The 21,073-nt window shown below is 38.0% G+C and overlaps 1 protein-coding gene and 1 pseudogene across 2 annotated transcripts; one reads left to right on the forward strand and one right to left on the reverse strand.

Annotated features, from left to right (window-relative positions):
• Window positions 1-423: 423 nt before the first annotated feature.
• LOC103940780 lies at window positions 424-5,730 on the reverse strand (annotated as a pseudogene).
• A 1,269-nt stretch (window positions 5,731-6,999) lies between these two features.
• Window positions 7,000-12,596, forward strand: LOC103940777 (pentatricopeptide repeat-containing protein At1g56690, mitochondrial-like). 2 transcript variants are annotated; one of them, XM_048576626.1, is made up of 4 exons: window positions 7,000-7,058; window positions 7,234-9,687; window positions 9,816-9,900; window positions 11,843-12,596. In XM_048576626.1, the coding sequence occupies exon 2, from the start codon at window positions 7,257-7,259 to the stop codon at window positions 9,366-9,368; it is 2,112 nt and encodes a 703-aa protein (XP_048432583.1). In that variant the 5' UTR covers window positions 7,000-7,058; window positions 7,234-7,256; the 3' UTR covers window positions 9,369-9,687; window positions 9,816-9,900; window positions 11,843-12,596. The 2 variants fall into 2 exon arrangements, with proteins under 2 accessions (XP_048432583.1, XP_009349226.2); XM_009350951.3 differs by lacking the exon at window positions 11,843-12,596 and having other exon boundaries at window positions 9,816-10,417.
• The last annotated feature ends 8,477 nt before the right edge of the window (window positions 12,597-21,073 follow it).

The raw sequence follows: 21,073 nt of genomic DNA on the forward strand, positions 1-21,073 counted from the left end.
GGCTCATTCTATTTCTTAACGAAATACTACTTTTCTTGATACACTTGATGTCATTGTTAATTATGTTCAGTCATAGAGATAGATGCCACCTCTCTTCATATCACATTGTTTTAGTTGATATTTATATCTACTAGAAAACATGGATTAGGTGACAAAATTATTTGTGATGCCCAAAAATTCATCACTTTAGGGTAAAATAAGTGATGGATTTCGGAAAAAAAAAAAAAAGCATCACATAAAGAGTTCCCCGGTTGAAGAATTTTTTTCCAAAATTTTGTTCGTCACATATAATTCAAATTTTTGACAAATTGGTGTGCTAGAAACTTTTATGCCCAATTAATTGTCAATGGGTGATGAAAGTAGAGGATTCGCCACATAACACAAAACTATTGCGCTAGAATAAAAAATAAAAAATAAAAAATAAAAAACTGATGTAATTAAAATTAAAAACCCCCAAATCATCAAAACACACTATTTCGTCTCACTCTTTCCTTTCCTGGTGATTGCCACTGGCGGCGCCACCACTTCTCCTTCGTCTCACTCTCCACCGCTCGCTCGTTACCTAACACCACCCAAATTTCGGAAAGAATTATATGGCTCCTCTGGTGGTTCCTTAATGATGCAAGGACCTTGGTCAAAATATTTAATTTTCAACAAATAATAACGACTCAAATGGCGAAATCTACACATCCAGTCCAAAAACTGGTTGAACAGCCCCAGAAATGACTAGAGGAAAACAAGCCTAGCAAACCCCTAGGGGGAAACGCTCTCCAAGTTGGATCGTTTTGAGTGTTGAAAGAATGAAATTCTACCATCAAGGTCCCTGTAAAGTGGTTATACGATAAACGGTATTTTAGCAATACTTGTGGGTGGGAAAATGGGTGTTACTCTATCAAGTGAGAGACTTTAAGGTGAGTGGAGAAATAAGACGAGTACTGGGCTGCAATAGAAGCAGTGATTAATTTTCCGACAACAAACTCCCTACAGCAGCCCGCTAACAGATGTGTAAAAATTCACCTACTTGTTCGAACCAAATGTAGTATAAGCAGACGTCCACCACGCGCTGCCGTTACTGCCCGGGAGGTCACGACATGAGCAAGTTGAAACCAGCATGACAAGAATCATCTTGAACTTGGGATCCCGCAGCTGCAATCGTCATTTCCCCAAGAGTCGCGGGCACGAAAAGTGCCATTACCATTGTGTGATACCCTCATTGGGGGTGCACTCTACAGTTTCACTAGTGAACTTTTCGGAGGCGGGGGAACATCCGGTTTGGCCCCAAAAGTGGCCTCTCCATGGATTCCGAGTGCCCACATATCTGCTACCTTGGGGTTATAACTTGAAACCTGAGGCTGGTTAGGGTTCCAGGCCAAACCACGTAGGGGAAGCAGTTTGAGATACGAATTTCGTTGCATGTGCACCACCTGTTTGCAAAGTAAGTCATGAACAATTGAACTCATTTGCAAAGATCGTATTTTTTTTATCATATTAGTTAATCACTTGATGTGTCAGTCGATATGCACATGGTTATTACATTAGTTATTGATAATTATTAATATTAATTAATCAACTGCCAATCATGCGAATAATTAGTTAGGTTTGTGATTTTCAGTCTCATTTTATCCTTCTCTACTTTTTCCTTAGTTTTTGCCCTTTTGATTCTCTTATGATTTATGCAGTCTCGAGGGTAGAAAAAAGGAGTGCATGAAGTAAATGAGAGCGGGAATATCACATACCATTAGTTAGTGTAGTCACAAGGTCAGACTCAGGTACATACGGCGACAAGAAACCAAACACAATCAAGTCATGCTGACGAACCCAATATCATATTTGCATCCAAATCAGCAAATAGAGCCTATATTGGCCAACAAAAACAATCTAATTCAGCAAAATTTGTACTAGAAATTTAGCACCGGTAATGAAAGGAAAAACAGAAACGAGAACTGTAATCAGTAGCTCTGAAATTGCAGGAGCACAGAAGTACAGTACGTATTCAAAAGAATTAGGCTGTTAGATTTCTTTCACTTTCCCAGCAGCCAATGGGTGCTAGGGTTTCAAACTAATAGTCAATCAGCCTAAGCTCTCTAATTGACATAATATCGAATTCTCACTTTTTTGGGGTCGAATAAGAATGCTAACTTAGTATTTGAACAAATAATCGACTAATGGCTTGGCACAAACTCTCATTGAGGGAGACAAATGAGACCGAATCCCCATTTGCATCACCAAGCCATATTCAAATCTGCAAAACATCAGAACTCAACCAATAAATGGAGAACCGGGGTTACCATTTTCTGCTACTCGTTGCTATCTTGACTAGCACTCTGCACTCTCCATCCCACGACTGAAATTTCATCTGTACGAAAGAAGCAGAAAAAAGTAAAAAATTGTTCTACTTCCAAATTAATCGGAGCAACGAAAAAGGATTTACAACACTAAGTAGCTACAGTACAACTTATCCTGATTCCTGCACATAAAGCTTTTGCAATACGAACAAAATCATAAATAACTATTCTCCCTCGGCCTGATAAAAAACAAAAACAAAATATGACGATATATATGTGAGAAACCAACCAACCAATATATGGCATGACTCAAGGAAATGTTTAGTCCAAAAACAAATCAGCTCTGAACTTCTAAAGTGATACAATGACATAACCCAAAAACACCACTTCTATTGAAAACGAGGTTTGAAAGGGAAAAGGTTTCCAAAATCTAGATAGGGTATTGCGACATTTATAAAGTATCCATCTACTCTGCATAAATCATAAATATCAAATATTTGAAAGATTAATATAAACCAATACATAGGTATGCACATGTCAAGAAAATCAATCGTCTTCTTCCAATCAAGATTTATGAAGCATCACATAATCTAATACTGAAGCTTTTAAAAATTCAGTTTTTTAAAAGCTGGGTGAAAAGAAAATAAGGGTCTGTTTGTCCAAGAGAAGAGAAGAACACAAAAACCGCTGCTTCACATTATTTAGTACAGATGCATTTTCTTTTGATTGTAAACCAGCATTTAATCCACTTCCAATAAAAATTGGAAGATTATATATAGTCAGCAACTGATTAGATTGTAGTTCAACAGCAGTACCCTCATTTGCTACAAAAATTACCTCAGTAGCGTACTGCATGAACAGTAGCATATTGCACTTTGAACCCGAAACCAGAGAAGGAAAGGCTACATAAGGAGCTCTCTGCTTTCCAAACAATATTCTAAACCTATCTTCCCAAACCAAAAGTAAGTAAATCCGGAGGAAGAGAAGCAGGATCAAGTTCCCAGCAGTCTTTGAAAAGATTTGAAGCCTCATCACCAGAGAGCTTCCTCAAAGGAATTTGGTGTGATGCCAACCTAACATCACTCTTTTCTAGCAACCTAACAGCATGAGACCCGATCTCCCTTCGCTTAAAAACTGTCTTGAACCCATCGACCTTCTCAAGATACCCTATACTCATACCATGCATCTCACTATAAGCTGTCAGAAACACAACTATGTCATAACAACGCTTGTCTTTCCTGGACAAGTTTCTTCCCTCTGCATCGAAAGCTGTTTCACTATAAAGTGCCCACACTGACCCCTTCTTCGGATATATACAATAAATCTCTCTTGCCACCCTTTCACAATCCACAAGATGAGAAAATATATTTAATGAATTAATGGAAGTCTTCCTGGAAACTTTGAACCTCCCACAAGACACATGGAATCCCATTTTCTCCGAGCAGGCAAGCCACTCATAACCATTATTCTGAAGATCCAACCAACTCATTTTCACCTCAAAAGGTTTGACAGATACAACTTCATCAATCAAACCAAAATGCCTTGGCATTCCATCGTCATCATCGTATGTAGCCCACACCTGTCCTTTCTCAAAACTCCTCCCTACTCTATCTTTATCAAAATCGTAAAAATCTGATTCCTCCACCACCATAATTTCCAGATTCCCACTCTTAGACCCCCTGCTGCTCTTCTCTATTGACAAGCCATTGCTTTTATCACTTTCCAAATCCTTCTTTGAAACAGCGCGTTTCTCAACATCTAAATTCTTACCCTTCTTTAATTTGTCATGGCTCAGCCTCTCTCTCTTCTCTTTCTTATCTCTTTCATCATTCTTGTCCTTCAGCTTCATCTTCATCTTCTCCTTTTGAGCCTTTTGCTTCATTTCCGCCAATGTCATCATTTCATCACTGGTTTTTGCCTTCTTCGGTTTAGACCTCTCCATCACCTCTCCAACACTACTCATTCTCCTCCTCAACCTCCAACCACTCAGTTCACCAGCATCACCACCCTGATTGCCCAAACTCCCAGTACCCACCTCACCTTTCTTCTCCCAAACAACACTTTTCTTTTTCCCAGCGCTCACTTGACTGTCCAAATCACCAGTACCCACTTCACCCTTCCGCTGCAAAACACCACTTTTCCTTTTCCCACCAGTACCGCCATTTATTTCACCACTGTCACTCACTCTCCTACCCAATCCTTCACTACTCATTCCCCCTTTTGATGCCAATTCTCTTTCCTTAACCTCTCGCTAGTCCTAACCTTGAAATTCTCACCATTTTCAACCTCCAGAGCCTTAAAGCTCTTCTTACAACTTGGGCAAACCAAATTATGCCCCAAATACCTCCTTCAAACTGGTGCAAAAGCCGGCATGTTGAACAGGCTGTCCAAAAGGTGTCACCTTCCACCACCATACTAGAACGTAAACCCCCAACACCACTCTCTTTAATTTTCTCATCCTGAATCTTTATCCTGAGCTTCATATCATACTCCTTCCTCCTAAGCTTGTCAGAAAGGATTCGAACAGCCTCATTGACGAGTTTGAAAGCCTCTTCGGAACCAGCATGAGGATTCTTGTCAGGGTGGAGAAGAAACGCGAGCTTCTTGTAGTTCTTCTTAACGGTGTTGGTGTGAGCAAAGGGCTCCACCTGCAGGACCTTGTACCAGTCAGGATTGGGACTTTTGGAGGCTGTACAGATGATCTTTAAGGCGGTGACCATGGAAGAGATGCCTTCCAAGCTTGGGCTCAGGCGCTCAGCACGTTTTGCATATTTGAGGGCTGATTTGACATTGGAGTCTTCGTATTTGGCCTCTGCTACAGATTTCAGCCGCCGAGCTTCTTGCTCAGGTTCTTCCATTTCCTTTACTTTCTGTAAAATTAGTTTGTCAGGGATTTCACGGAGAGAGCACATAGATATATATACATAATTAGACGCACTGATTAGTAATAACCAACTAACTCAAGCAGCTCGAACGCACTAACATATTTGGTCAGCGTAATCACCAAACATCAATGACATTTTGTGATCATGCTTTGTGTGCGTAATGTAAAGGTCACAAATAAAGACGAAGCTAAATTCAATTCCGTATAATTCCACGACCGGATATTCATTAGTTACAACATTCTTCATATCCATTACACATCAGTAACTTTCACACTTGCAAATAAAATGATGGAGAGTTAAATAACCATTTTCAAACTCGCTCACAATTCGGTGTGCTTAAACCGGAATGAAAATTGAACAACAAAATCATACCTTGTCTTTTCTTAGGGCTTATTGAAATTGTGGGAAATTGAAGTGACAAGGTTGAGGGAATTTGGGTATGGAATTTTAGGGTTAGGGTTTGGGTCTGCGAATTGAGAGAACGAAAACAGAGCGGCTGAGACATTGAGAGAGACGATTGAGGGCAACGAATACTTTCTAGCGCGGGTTTGGTAATTGCAACTGCCGCGCGGAGGATTAAAAAAAAAAAAAAAAAAAAGCACCTTGTTTTAAGTAAAAGCTGCTTTCGAAAAATGTTTTTGACAAACGATATTATCTACATTAAAAGGAAATAATATGGTTTAAATTCTTTTTTACAGAGAATCGAATCTAAAATCTTTTATTTACATATGAAGAGAAATATCAATAGACCATAATACTAAGTAGTACAATATCGTCATTTTAGCCTTTAGAACTCAATTTTTACTCCGTTTCGGCGAGATTCCACCTTAAAGACCTTAAATATAAGGGTAATATAATAATTTCATCCTACATGGCACCATTGGACTAAAATCTTTTTCGCTTTGCCCGAAACATGGGCGGCACGTCACATGTCTCTCCTTATGTAGAGCCTATATAAGGCTAAGTGCATTTGTTTGACCTCATTAACTGGAATTGGACTAAATTGGACTAGACTACTTAGAGCATCTCCAGTGAGGGTCTTTATTTGTGATTGGAAAAGTGGTGGATATAACTCATTTTAGAATTCTGAGGAATCTTGGGGGCTTTATGAAAGAATCTCTCCCAATGAGGGGGGGTTTTGTAAAAGAATTTCTCCCAATGAGAGGCAATTTCTTTTAGGCTCTATACGGGGCAAATTCTTTTTTTGTGTTAACTTTTCTTAAGTTAACGCAAATAGCTACGAGTTTTTATCATTAATAGCTAAAATTTAACACTCAATTTCATAAATTTTATTTTTTATACAAAAATTCCAATGTCGTAGAAAACTCATGTGAATAAACCTAAATGCCCTAAAAATCCAAAACCGAATTACACAAAAATTTCAAATGTAGCAGAAAACCCATGTGAATAGACCTAAATGCCCTAAAAACCCTAAAAATCCAAAACCGAATTACACAATCCAAAACCCATGTGAATAATGGTTGAGGCTTCTAACTCATTGGAATCAAATTCTGATCTAATTCACAAGAGGATGATTCCAACTTTATTCTTTGGTATGATTGAACTTCTAATGGGGTTTTGTTTCTTACGTTTATTTGGTTTTAATTTTCAAGGTATTTAGTTCCTTTTAAGTAGTTTTTCTGCTATATTTAAAATATTTTATAAAAAAATGACATTTATGAATATAGGTATTAAATTTTGGCTATTATTGATAAATACTCTAACTACGAAAGGGAGGGTTGCCGGTTTAAAATGTTTCGGAATTCCTGTTATACCCTCATATATTTATAAAATTTCATTGTAATCCTTCGACTTTCGCACGCTCCATCTTCTCCAGCGGCACGAGAGTTCGAGGCTTGGAACACACAGAACCAGCGGCAGCTTGAAGGTGAGATTTCTTGTTCTCAGATCATCAATATTTACTCTGTTCAGTTTGTAATTCCGTGTAAAAATGAAATTGTGTATTGTTGTGGAGGTTGAGCTGGAAAAAAGGGAACTGGTTTATTAGACTAGATCTCTAGCCTTTACTTTGTAAACTCTGTATAATTGTTTTCTTTATGTAGATAGTGCAATATTTAGTGTAACAATGCTGGCTCGGTTTATTCTATCTCGGAAATATGGCACTGGTATTGCAATTTCCGCCAATTCTCAGATTGCTCAGTATGCTCGGCTTGGCCAAATTGAGAAAGCCCGAAGGGTGTTTGATCAAATGCACGATAAAAATATTGTGTCTTGGAACTCAATGGTGGGAGGTTACTTCCAAAGCAATCAGCCCGGAGAAGCCCGGAGGTTGTTTGATAAAATGCAGGAGCGGAACACAGTTTCTTGGAACGGTTTGATATCTGGGTATGTCAAGAATGGGATGATTAGTGAGGCTAGGAAAGTGTTTGATTCAATGCCCGAAAGGAATATTGTTTCGTGGACGTCGATGGTTCGAGGGTACGTGCAAGAGGGTATGATTTCAGAGGCTGAATCACTTTTCTGGGAAATGCCTGAAAAGAATGTTGTTTCGTGGACAGTAATGTTGGGTGGCCTGATTCAAGAGGGTAGGATTGATGATGCCCGTAGGCTTTATGATATGATGCCCGACAAGGATGTCGTGGCAAGGACTAATATGATTGGTGGGTATTTTCAGGTTGGGCGTTTGGCTGAAGCACGTGAGATTTTTGATGAGATGCCACGTAGGAATGTTGTTTCATGGACTATGATGGTATCTGGGTATGTGCATAACCAACAAGTAGATATTGCTAGAAAGCTTTTTGAAGTGATGCCAGAGAAAAATGAGGTGTCTTGGACAGCAATGCTGATAGGTTACACTCAGTGTGGACGGATCATAGAGGCCTCAAAGCTTTTTAAAGCAATGCCTATTAAGTCAGTTGTTGCTTGTAATGCCATGATACTTGGGTACGGTCAAAATGGAGAGGTAGCTAAAGCAAGGGAAGTTTTTGATAATATGAGAGATAGGGATGATCGGACATGGAGTGCGATGATTAAAGTTTACGAACGGAAAGGTTTTGAATTGGAAGCCCTTGACTTGTTTGCTTTGATGCAAAGAGAAGATGTAAGGCCGAATTTCCCTTCTTTGATAAGTGTTCTATCTGTTTGTGGCAGCTTGGCGAATCTTGATTATGGTAGACAGATTCATACCCAGTTGGTGAGGAACCAGTTTGATCTTGATGTATATGTTGCTTCAGTATTGATGACAATGTATGTTAAATGTGGCAACCTTGTGAAGGCAAAACAGGTGTTTGACAGGTTTTCTGCAAAGGATATTGTTATGTGGAACTCAATGATCACTGGTTATGCCCAACATGGTTTAGGAGGTAAAGCTCTACAAGTGTTTGATGAGATGTGCTCTTTGAGCATAGCAGCAGATGAAATCACCTTTGTTGGAGTTCTTTCAGCGTGTAGCTACAGTGGCAATGTAGAAAAAGGTCTTGAGATTTTTGAAACGATGAAATCAAAGTACCAGGTGGAACCAGGAACTGCACATTTTGCATGTATGGTTGATCTGCTTGGTCGAGCAGGGCAAGTAAAGGAGGCAATGGATTTAATTAATAGGATGCCAGTGGTAGCAGATGCAATTGTTTGGGGTGCCTTATTAGGTGCATGTAGACAGCACATGAAAATGGACTTGGCGGAAGTTGCAGCAAAGAAACTTACAGAGCTTGAGCCTGATAAAGCAGGACCTTACGTCTTGCTATCAAATATTTATGCATCCCAGGGTAGATGGCATGATGTTGCAGACGTGAGGGAAAACATGAGAGCCAGAAGTCTTCGCAAGTCACCTGGCTGTAGCTGGATTTTGGTGGAGAAAAATGTACATATGTTTACTGGGGGAGAGAGCACGGGACACCCAGAACATGAGATGATTATGAGAGAGTTAGAGAGACTGGGTGTATTATTAAGAGAAGCTGGTTACTGCCCTGATGGGAGCTTTGTATTGCATGATGTAGAAGAAGAAGAGAAGGCACACAGCTTGGGTTATCATAGTGAGAAATTGGCCATAGTATATGGGCTCCTCAAGGTGCCAAATGGGATGCCAATTCGTGTGATGAAGAACCTTCGGGTTTGTGGGGATTGCCATTCTGCAATTAAATTAATAGCTAAAGTTACGCAGAGAGAGATTGTTTTGAGGGATGCTAACAGATTTCATCATTTTAAGGATGGTGTGTGTTCTTGTGGAGACTATTGGTGATTCCAAACTTGTGGGGATACATCCTGGGACGGTCTGGTTTGAGACAGGAATTGTGCCTACCGGAGTTAATTGACCAGGACAGAAATTGATACTTCCAGACAATGACACCTATGTATAGAACCATGAGGAGAACTTGCTATAACTTTGTTGGTACATGGGGAGAACTTCCAAATACGATAACTTGTATGCACTGGCAATCCAAAAAAGCTTGTAAAATTCAAAGTGTAAGGCCTACAATGATGGTTCTGGAATTGAAATGATTTTGAAGTACTTATGCTTGTGTGAAAATGGCATGGGGTGAAAATTTTCTCGTGTGGAGGTACGTTATATTCAATCTAAGTTCATAATATTGATTTTTATTTATTTTTTACTTTTTTTTTTATACTAGTTTGTTCTGTTACTCGGCTAATATTTTGTGCCACATTCGCTGTTCACCTTATGATTCAGGGCTGGAACTTGACATGAATGATAGTGAGCTCAGCCAAGGAAGGCAAACATAGAGCTTTTGTTGCCCTGAAGTTCATTAAGAAAGGTCATCTTTTAAATACTTTTAAATTTCCCCGGTTCCTAACTTAGGGTGATCTCTTTGGGATCAAACTTATAGTTTCCTCTATGCCCTGCTATGAACTACCATGTGAGCGAGTGTGTGTGTGTGCATGCATGGTTGAGTTTGTCCAAGAGGTTTCCCGCCAATTGAATGGTTGGGATGTTGGTACAAATAAATTATACTAGTAAAATATTTGAAGGGCAATATCACTGATATTGGCAATTTTTGTGTAACCTTCTTGATTTCTCTTCTCTTACTGGTAAACCTGTTATTGATTGTTTGCACATCAGTTGTTGCCGAAAACATATTTGTGTTCAAACAAAAGCATTTTGCACTGCATCCTGGTGTCTGTCAGTATATTATTTCAAACAAATCCTCTAAGATGTTAAAGAACAAAAAAGGTAGTTCCCTTTACACTGAAGAAGAAAGTAGTAAAACCAAAACTTGTGCCCAAACAGCAAAACAAGTTCGAACTGGCTTCAGATTTGTAATTGGTCATGCTTTTGAGTGTGAGCTTGTTTCAAATTCATCCTTTTTACTGTTCGTGCATGAAAATAAGGATGTAGTCGAAATACAGTACCTGTCGGTGTTCGCTTTGCTTCTCTGATCTTGGCTTAGAGTATAACTGTTTTTGAACTCTCTCACATGATCGTAGAGTCCATCTTATATGAGTGAAGTGAAAAATAAGTTGCACAAAGCTTTCGTTCTAGAGTAATTTTCTTTGTTCATATACAGAAAAGATCTATCATTTAAGTGGCTTGTGATGTCTTTCAATGTGGGTCAAGTGTTGGTTTGATGCGAATCAACTAAGTTTGCTCATTTTCAAAGGGATTTTCTACGGTACTCTAGAGTATGAGATAATTTGGTTGTTTTAACCCGTGATCTTTGTTTAAAATTACAAAAATCAAGATCTAACGGTTAAAACAACAGGAGTATATCATACTACGGAGCACTCTAGAATTTTGCATTTTCAAAGGTTGAACGAGTCATACATGGTTGGTTGGTTTAGTTTACTGATGTCCTGCTATTACATCACTCCTTAATCTCTTTACTTCATTATTTCATGCTAGAAGTAGTGGTTACCACTCGTGATAGTTTATGATCCACGAAGATATTTTCTACTTGAATAATTGAATTCTCTCCTAAGTTGTTAGATGTAATTTCATATTTTCTTTCGGTTTTTCACGTAGACGCTATCGATAACAGTACATCTTAGAGAAAAACGTGTCAAACCCTAAAACTTTACCACCCAAGTTCCCAGAAAGAAAATTTAACAATGTGCCTACAAAGAAGCCATTTTTATTTTTTGTTTTTTTTTTTGTTTTTTGTTTTTTTTTTTTTTTTTTCCGGTACAAGCAATGTTGTAGGAGGAAGCAAAATCAAACTCGGGACCTCAGGCGCAAGGGTGAATGTATGTTCTGAAACTAAACTACAAGCTCCATGCCCTACAAGGAAAGGTTTAGGTTTAAACCATTACCTTCTTTATCTTCCTCTTTCTTATATTCTTCTTCTTCTTCTTCTTCTTGTTTTCCTTTAGAGGAACCTCCTATATGATGACCAGAAATCTTAACATCCTCAAGGAAGTCTTCCGGTTGAAATGTCGGGTTCCAACCCCCGGCAGCCTTGCCTTCTTCCTTCTTCTTATCTTTCTTCTCTTTCGACCCATTTGAATTGCCCCTGAGAAGCTGGCGCACCTCCCTCGTACTTGTAATCAACGCATAAAATTTCTCAATCTTCTCCTCTTCATCCTCCATCTTCCTCTTCTTTCCTCCTCCTTCCATGCTTCTCTCTCTTAACTCCCCCTTGCCATGTGTGAGTGTGCGTGTCTGGTACACACACACACACATATATATATATATATATATATATGTAATCACTTTGTTTTCTTCTGCATTGCTTATTTTCTCAATTTGTTTTGTGACGTTAGACAGAAGGGAAAGATGAGGCATGAAAAGCGCGTTGCTTGCTGGACTGTTTATATAATTGACAAAGACTGTAGAAGTCGTTGGTGGAGAAGGGAAGGAACACACGCATTGACAAAAATACCCATTGGGAACTCTGCATATTTTGACTCGCAGGGTCGAAATCTGCGTTGGAAAGCAGTAGTAGAATGGTCAATTGGGCTATTGGGTGCGGTTGGCAGAATATTGGGCTGCGTCATCCCCACAACGTAATGTTTCCACCAACCATGTGGTGAGCGAAGCAATTATGACATGTGATAGTGCGTCTTTTTCCCGTCGGCCTTGATTCCCCTTGCTGTACTTGATCTTTTTCTGATTACGATATTGGAACTGGGGTGTTGAGTTGTCACTCAATAAGTTATCGATGTCGAATTCATCATTGGTGGCAGTTGAATTTAAGACATCATATTCATAACGCTTCACCGTAGTGTGGTCATTTAGTAAGATAGGATTAGGATTTGAAATGAATCTACACTCATTTCAGGACAAATTAAAGGCAGTAGTGACTGATTTCACATTTGGAGATCATAAGAGATTTAGACATTATGAAAACTCATTCCTTCCAATCCTACCACTTTAGAGATGATCTTTCTTTTGGTGCCCATTGAATTGTTGACCCGGTGGATCTTATGTGAACACAAAGCCACTAGGCTATGCAAAGACCGGCGTCATTTTGGAAAGACCTTTTTCAATCACGGGCTGCTACACGCCCGTGAAGATGTTTTCTAGTAGTTTTCAATTCATTTAGTGAGTCATTTCGACAATTACAATGAAAAACAACTAATGCAAGATATTTTTAGGGGCGAAAAACAACTAACGCAAGACATCTTTACAGGCGTGTAGTGCTAGTGATTGAAGAAAAGGAATCATGTGGCTGCAAAGAAGCTAGTGTCTTGAAATCGTTGTGTAAATCAATGCAATAGTAAATTAGTAATCACATAATCTTCCAGACACCCGTTGGTTTTACATTATGTTCTCTAAGTAACAAAATGTACATGCATCTAGAACAAATTACTAACACAAGAGAATGGTTCAATACATACAACAAAACATGGAAGAGAAACAAAAGAAAATAATAGTAAGACTAATTTAAGTCACTATGCATGTTGTAAGTCTTTGCTCAATATCCTCTTCGCTCTTGTGAACTCTTTGTCTACAAAGTAATTTAGTAATCAAACTTTCAATAATACAATGAAGGTAGAATTCCAAAACAATTAATGTAAAGAGAAGCAAATGAAATTATTTAAAACATACCTAACACTAATACTCTAAAAGTATCGTGATAACACCTAAATCAAAGCACAAACATTTTAAATGGATTAAAATGGTTAGCAACACCTTAAAAAAAAAATCAAATAAAAACAAACAACTCTAACCATTTGTCATAAGTGTTGCTTCAAAACTACAGCCCTTTTCTTAGCCTTATATATTTCATCTATGGAGCCAAAAATAATCCAAAAAATCATGGAGGTGATACATGGACTTTTGGATAAAAAGACAAAATTACTCTCGAGGCACACCAGGATTCTCACGTGCATGCAACGGACAATAATGGCTCAATCAATGAATAGTCAAAGGTGATCAATATAGTATTTATTCAAATCCCTCTCATCACTCCTCATCAATCCCTTATTCATTTTATTCAAAAGGTAACTCCCAAAACTTCCTATGTAATTTAGGAATAATTGTCATGTTAATTGCAAGATATTATTTCACATAATATCTTGCGATTATTCTCCAAATACTACCATATATGGCCGACCATTTTCCACCCTAAGGGCCAGCCACCTCCTATAAATACCCCTTTTATCACACTAAAATGCCAAGCCATTTGCTGCCCATAAACTCCAAATATACATTCTTTTCATAATTCTAACTTTGGCATCGGAGATACTTCCTCCAAAGCCCTCCCCCCTGCCCCATTCATCATGGGTATGTGAGACTTTTGGCCTTAATCTTAAGTGTTATTATTTTGCAAGTGCATTTTCATCAAAGGAGAAGATGACGGAAATTTGCATCCACATCATCATCGGTTTGCTTTATTTTTTTTATTTTTGGAAATTTCAGCACCTAAATGCAATGAGATTACCAAAGCCTAAATGTAGACATTAAGAAAACAACATAATTAACATTCTAGAATCAATTTAAAAAACAGTAGGTTTCATCAAAAGTTCAGCACCAAGAAAAACAAAATTTAAAATAAAAATAAATTAAATGGTAGAAAAAATATGCAAGTCAGTTCAAATGAAGGGATTTCTTCTAAGCATGGTTTACAAACAAATATCATGAAACAATATAAACTCTACAAATGGAATACAAAGCATAATGTAATATCATAAGATATGCAATCAATATGTAATAACTCATATGTTGTAGGTTCAGGAAGTACATGTGAGTAGTAGTCCAATCTTACATATTCCTCTTTTACCCAAACCCTTAACTAACCCACAACCTCCCAATATAATTTGCCTTTGATTGTCTCCGCTGCCAACATGCCACCACAAATGGGCTGAACAACGCTCCATTGGTTTCTTTTGTTCGTGAAACTGCAGTGAAAGCACACAAATATACTTTTAGTGGAAATAAGCAAAACTTTGAAAAATTGCACATACCATATATTGATCTTCTCCAGAGTAAAGTAAACAAAAAATGGTTTCCAATTTTTTTACCTTCATAAGCCAATTGCATCTTCAATTGATCTCAATCTTTCATTGATCATATGGCCTGTTGAATAGGTGACAAAATTGATCTTGGTTTCCGTGTTTGAGTCAAATTCAGGTCGTTAAAAATATATAGAACAATTCATGCATCCATATATATAAACTCAAAGGACATGACAAACAGTTGCATCAGGTGCCATTATGAATGGTTCATCATTTAAAACAGTAAATAAAACATACCTGCATCATCATCATCATCCATGTCATTGGTTTCTTCTTCTTCAATGTGAAATCGTTTCAGTATATCCAACATTTTCAGTTTCATTTCGTCATCGGGCCCCACCGGAGATTATGCGATTGATCAATCAAATCAAATCACAAAACACTACACAAAAATCACCACCAAAATAAATAAAATGAAATAAATCTGTACAAATATGCATAGATAACTTGTAGCAGTGCAACGAACAGTAGCGTGAGCTGCATGGCGGCATGTGTACGGCAAAAGTAAAAATAACAAATTTATCAAATCTTAAATTCTTTACCCATGGCTTTTGATTGAATACAATTATCTAAATTAGAAGGTGTGAACACCATTGATGCGTCACTTTTAATGTCCTGCACCATGAGTAACCAAACACCATCAATAGGCACAAAATCAGTACAAAACTTACATTGCAAGGGAAGTGAAGATATTTAGCAGGAAAATAGAAAATTTTAAAAATAACAGCAAAAATTTATTTCTATCAAGGCATCTACTATCACTATGAGGAGCATATACTATCAAAAAATAAAACAATTGAGATCCACCATAATCAATCCGGAAAGACATAAACACCATGTTGCAAAAACATTCATTTAATTTAATTTTTTTGGCTAACAAATTTGTTAATTACTACATGCATTCCTGTCACCACACTTCACCAATTGACTTTATCTCTTATTGGTATGGGGTAATGGTATGAACATCGATCATATATATCCTAGCGGCGGATTTGGTTGTGTAGAGTATAAATTAAGAGTCAGATTAGTTATGAAAATAATTTCAATCTAACATATATCCGTAAGGAAATTGTTCCCTGAATATGTTTATTTGTTGGTTGATTTTGGTTGAATTGTGATGGGCTATGGAAAATTTAAAGTGGTGATTGAATCATCCATTTACTAATTGAACCCAGAGAGAAAAAAACGCAGGGAGAGAGAGAAAATGGCTACAGAGAAATTGGGTGAAAATTAACCCAGCAAATAAATCCATTAAAAAAATTAACCCTAATTCCAACAAAATGCAAAGAAGTTAGGGCAATAATTACCTTAAAACTCCACTTCTTCCGTTCTCTCGTGAACGGTAAATTAAGGCCTGAAAAAACAAGAAGATCAAAAGTGATTTTTCAATGAAGTGAGATATCTAGTAAGAAAACCAAAACTGAAATGTTCAAAACGCAGGAAGAAGCACATAAGCAAATGATAAGTAAACTAATGAGCCAATCAATTAAATAAAAAAGTACCAAAGACAACACATAGAGACACGAAATCAAACATCATAAATTGGTCAAATTGCAATTATGAAGAACAATACGCTCGGGAGACTCTCAGCTAGAGTGAGAGAGAGAGAATATTGAGAAGGAAAATGGGTGTGCAAGCAGTCAGAATGAGTGTATTGTAATTGATTAATCATTCTCCTCTCAATAACGCGTGGAAGGCGGTTTCCATCGTCCTCCGCTCTTTACAACCGCTGCATTGTTCTTGTAATCGTGTCTGTTGAGTAGTTAACCGCATAACTGAGTTTAAGAGGATAATTATTATGTTTTTCTTTTTTCAAGACAGTTTTATACTCTGTTATGTTTTTTTCTACCAATTTTTCCTCATTTTTTGAAATTTTTGGATTTCATTGTGAAGGAAACAAAAAGGCATTTTAGATTTTCAAATGTTTCATCTATTTAGGCTTCTTATATAGATAGATAGACAGATAGATAGATAGATAAAGAAGGACAACAACAACAACAAAAAGCATGTGCAAGACCAATCCTTAAATGGGGGCTATTGTTTTTTTTTTTGGTCGTGAAATGGGCTATTTATTCGGCAGGAAAATGAGGGAGCGTTTCCCCTTGGCGCCAATATCATAATCCTATGCCAAGTAGTTTTCTTTTGAACTTTTTTATCTAACTAATAATTATAGGCATTATATTTCTCTTTCCATACATAACGGAGGAGGAAGAGTTTGCTCATCACCTGGGTGGTGCGAATAAATCAGATAGATAGTGTAGTGCGCACAATTTAAGTAGATAGTCTAATGGGCATGATTGGCACACCCCGACCTAGAAAGTCCACTTGAACCCTGAATCGAGCTGTGCTGGCCGACACCTGGAAGGTGACGAAGCCATAAAATATGATAGTGCATAAAAAGTGAATAAATTTGAATCTAAAAGTGTCTAAGTACCAGAGTGCGCTACGAGTGGGAACGAACCCATTTCACACGCGATGTCAGAGCATAAGTAAGGTGCAGTAATGTGGGTAAGAATCATACCCTCAAAAATATCCATCAATACTAAGATTCGCCATAGATTCTTGTCGATACAAACTCAGCAGCTAAAACCTGGAGGGCACCAAACAGAAGGTGTGAGTAAGCAATAAAACCAAGCTTCCCAAAGTTACTACCTCTCAAAAAGTAATGCCCCTAAATGTAAAACCCGTATCGTTTTCCATAAGACAGTACAACATATATACATATATCCAAACTATACTCGGAAATGACCAAAACCACAGTTTGCCATCACATCCACCATACATTAATAAGTAGGCCAAATGAACTAAATCAATACAAAGTGATATATCAGTCAGAGTCAGCTAAAATGACATGTACAACTTATCTGTATCTCATCAATCATGGCTAGAATATAAGTCGGAGTCACCTATAGTGACCTGTACGACTTAGCCATATCTCATCAATCCTGGCTAGCATATAAGTCGGAGTTACCTATAGTGACCTGTACGACTTATCCATATCTCATCAATCCTGGCTAGCATATAAGTCGGAGTCACCTATAGTGACCTGCACGACTTATCCATATCTCGTCAATCCTGGCTAGCCAATAGCTCAATAAGTACACCTGCACACAAGTCGGAACCACCTAAAGTGGTCTGTACGACAGGACTGGGTGTAAATAAATACGCTCAAGTGCTACAATCACGTGAAGACTGGGCGAATAATCGCGGGTCACCTACGAGTCGGAACCACCTAAAGTGGTCTGTACGACAGGACTGTGCACTTACCTTGGATCCAAGGTGAGCGTAAGGTGCGGGAGGTGAACATCACGTGAAGGACTGTGCCTTGGCCATGGGCGGGAGTGAAGGAAAAATTTTGTCCTAGCTAAGAACATGTAAGAACATTTGAATACATATGCAAACTAATAACACTTTAAAGTAGGCATGCATTCAAAAACAATTCATAAAACCCATGACTTTCAAAGCCTAGTATATGGTGAACCATAAGACTCTTTAACAATATTAAAGAGAATAAGAATTTAGAGATTCTTTACCCTTGAAGCTCATCCTTGATTGCACAAGGGATTCACCCAAGTGGAGGGCCTTCAAGTCACCTCCTTGCTCCTTGGATCTTCCTTGTGATTTTCTCCCTTTTAGTGCTCCTTTTTCTTCTTTGAGGATTTGAGGATTTGTTCTCCAAAACACCAAAAGTTTGGTGTCTCTAAGTCTCCACACCAAAGATGTTGTGTGAAGATGAAATGGATGACTTAGGGAAGAAAGATTGCTAGATGTTCCTCACCTAAGGTAATTTGTTCTCAAAGAAAATGAGAGAGTTTGTTTCACCCAAATTCAGTTAGAAAAACCCTAAGGATGAAATGGCTATAAAGATGTCTTTATACCACCTCACAATGGAGTGGCAAACTTGCAATTAAGCCAAGTTCACTACCCTCCACCCTTATGGCCGGCCATTAGTTGTTATTGGGCTTAATTGCCCATTTTGTTTTAGTTGTCATACAACTTAAACATAATGGGCCTTGTGGACCAAAACGTTTTTGTGCCCCGAAGCCCAAAACTAACTTAAACGCCCAATACGAACGTTTCGTATAATTAATTAACTATTTAATTAATCTTGACCATTCTTCAATTAAACCATTTAATTGCTTATCCATTTCATATAATTTCTTCACTTATATCTTTACTCGGTGTACGATCCATTAGGTTCCAATTAGCGAGGTAGTGGGCGATGTTACTCTTAACGATCGATTGTGAATTGAAACCACATTTCAATTCTCCCTTAAATTAGTGTTTGCTAATCTTTAGGGCTTCCACAAACCATGGGTGACGCCTAGCAGCATGTCGTGGTTACCCAAGCTAAGTAGAAGTGGTTGGAGAACCTATCCAGTTACAACTACAATGCAATACGGTCCTTCTCTAATACAATACTCTTAATCACATTGTTTAAGTGATAGTTTGTTTCATGTCTACTATCCAATGTGATACTTCTCTATATGATTCAATTGAATAAGATTTGGAACATCTTCCTTAGTCATATTCATATGCTTTGGCCAAAGACTCTCGAATCATATCTTAGAGTATTCTCCTTCCATCATGGAAGGTTAGAGATCCCTTGTTGTGCATTCATATGCCTACATGACTAGATAGCTTGACCCCAACAATGCCGTGGACACTCCAATGGAATGCCGTTGACATAATCAAAGATCAAGGACCTAACCATTAGACATCAATGATGCCTCAGGTCAAAGGACTACTTTGCATATTGCAACTATTGAGTTCTCACATGACATGTATGTTCGAACTCTCGTTTGATCATTGTTCAGTGTACTCGATTACTCTTTCAAGCACCTATGTGTTTGCCTTAGTGTCCAACACCAAATGACTTGAGACTAGTTCATACTCACGCTTGAGTCGACATAACACATACTAACCTTAGCGGATTGTCAATGCCCAATTGGCAATCCTATGGCTAGGAACGTTTTAGGAATGAACATAAGAGAAAGGTCTCGTTAATTTAACTAACTTAAATCACTTGTCTCTTAGATCAAATACATTCCTTGGATTCCCTTATTGCTTAAACACAAGATACTATAAATAGTGATTAACAATAAGCTTTGCCCTTTATTAAACATATAAAAGTTTAACACAATAAGTATTCCAAAAAGCTATTACATCAAATGAGTGGCTTTGTGGGCATACTTCCAACAGGAAGCACTAACACCGAGGTGCAGGTTTATGAGCTCTCAATGCATCTCAATATAACATGTGCAACTCATGGCAACCAGTACGACCGTATCAAAGTTTCCTAACTCATAACTGTAGTCATGATATAACGTAATCGATTCAACTAGTACCATAAACTCACCTGAACTTACCTGGGTGTCCTGAGTTCACCTTTGCACTTGAAAGCATTCCCAATAATTATATGCAAGTAATATACATATGGATATATCATGATGCAATCTACTACTCAACCATGTCGTAGCATTTTCAATTATAAACAATATAGTGTGAAGTGTACAATCAATAACGCCCTACTCCCAAACTACTTATTTTCAAGGATAATTATTCATGACAACCCAATTAACACTAATTTAACTACTAATTCATAAAACTAAAACTTGCCTTAACCAATTTCCTTCGCATTACTCAATTTCCCAAGCAAGGCTTTTGTCTCAAATATTTTATGGCTGCATCTAACGTCTCGTTAGATTGCCTACGTATCCTAAACAGGGATCAAGCCATTCGTAGTTCACATAGTACTTCAAGCATTCACAATAATTATATATGAAAGTAATATGCCTAATCAATTTAAAGGTGTCGATAGAACTCTCAATAATATGTACGATAAAAAGGAAAAGATGCACTCACCTGGAGTCCATGCTATGATTCTCTAGCGTACGCATCGAGGCGTCCTGAATGATTGGTCCCTGTGACCAATTATCAAATCACATCTCAGAACTCTTATCTGTAGAATATGTAATTCACATAAAACACAACCTCAACGACATTCTAAAATAGTTTGAGACCCATTGACCACAAGTCAACCGTCGATCAAAGATCGACAGTAGGGTTTACAACCCTGTATAACCTGACCCGGAAGATCCGCATATCAGATTTCCAATCCGCAACTTCCAACGATCCACAATATGTTTCTAGAATAACATATTAAAATTTCATTACGATTCAACGGTCAGATCTCCGCCAATTGCCTAAAACAAGTGGCCGTGAACATTTATTTTACTAACTTACAAATCTAATTCGGGAAGATCCGTACATCGGATTCCCGATCCATAAATTCCTATGATCTTTAAATATTACGTATTATAATGTACCCAAGTTTGGTGACGATCCAACGGTCGGATCGTCGATTCACATTTTCATCAAGCAATGTATCGTAACGAATTTAGGTTCCAACGATCAACCTATGTCATTCAAATAACAAAACTGAATTCAAGACATTCGACATAGCCTAAAAATAGCATTGGCGGCCCACTGGCCACGCGCCGCCGCCGGTGGCGGTCGGCCGCCCCGACTCGC

Source organism: the organism of the source record quoted next, unplaced genomic scaffold, assembly GCF_019419815.1.
Source record: "Pyrus x bretschneideri cultivar Hongxiangsu unplaced genomic scaffold, Pyrus_bretschneideri_v1 Contig9, whole genome shotgun sequence".
NCBI lineage: Eukaryota > Viridiplantae > Streptophyta > Magnoliopsida > Rosales > Rosaceae > Pyrus > Pyrus x bretschneideri.

What these genes read in the sequence shown, in the direction of transcription:
- LOC103940777 (XM_048576626.1), top strand. Translation starts at nt 7,257, where the DNA reads ATGCTGGCTCGGTTTATTCTATCTCGGAAATATGGCACTGGTATTGCA.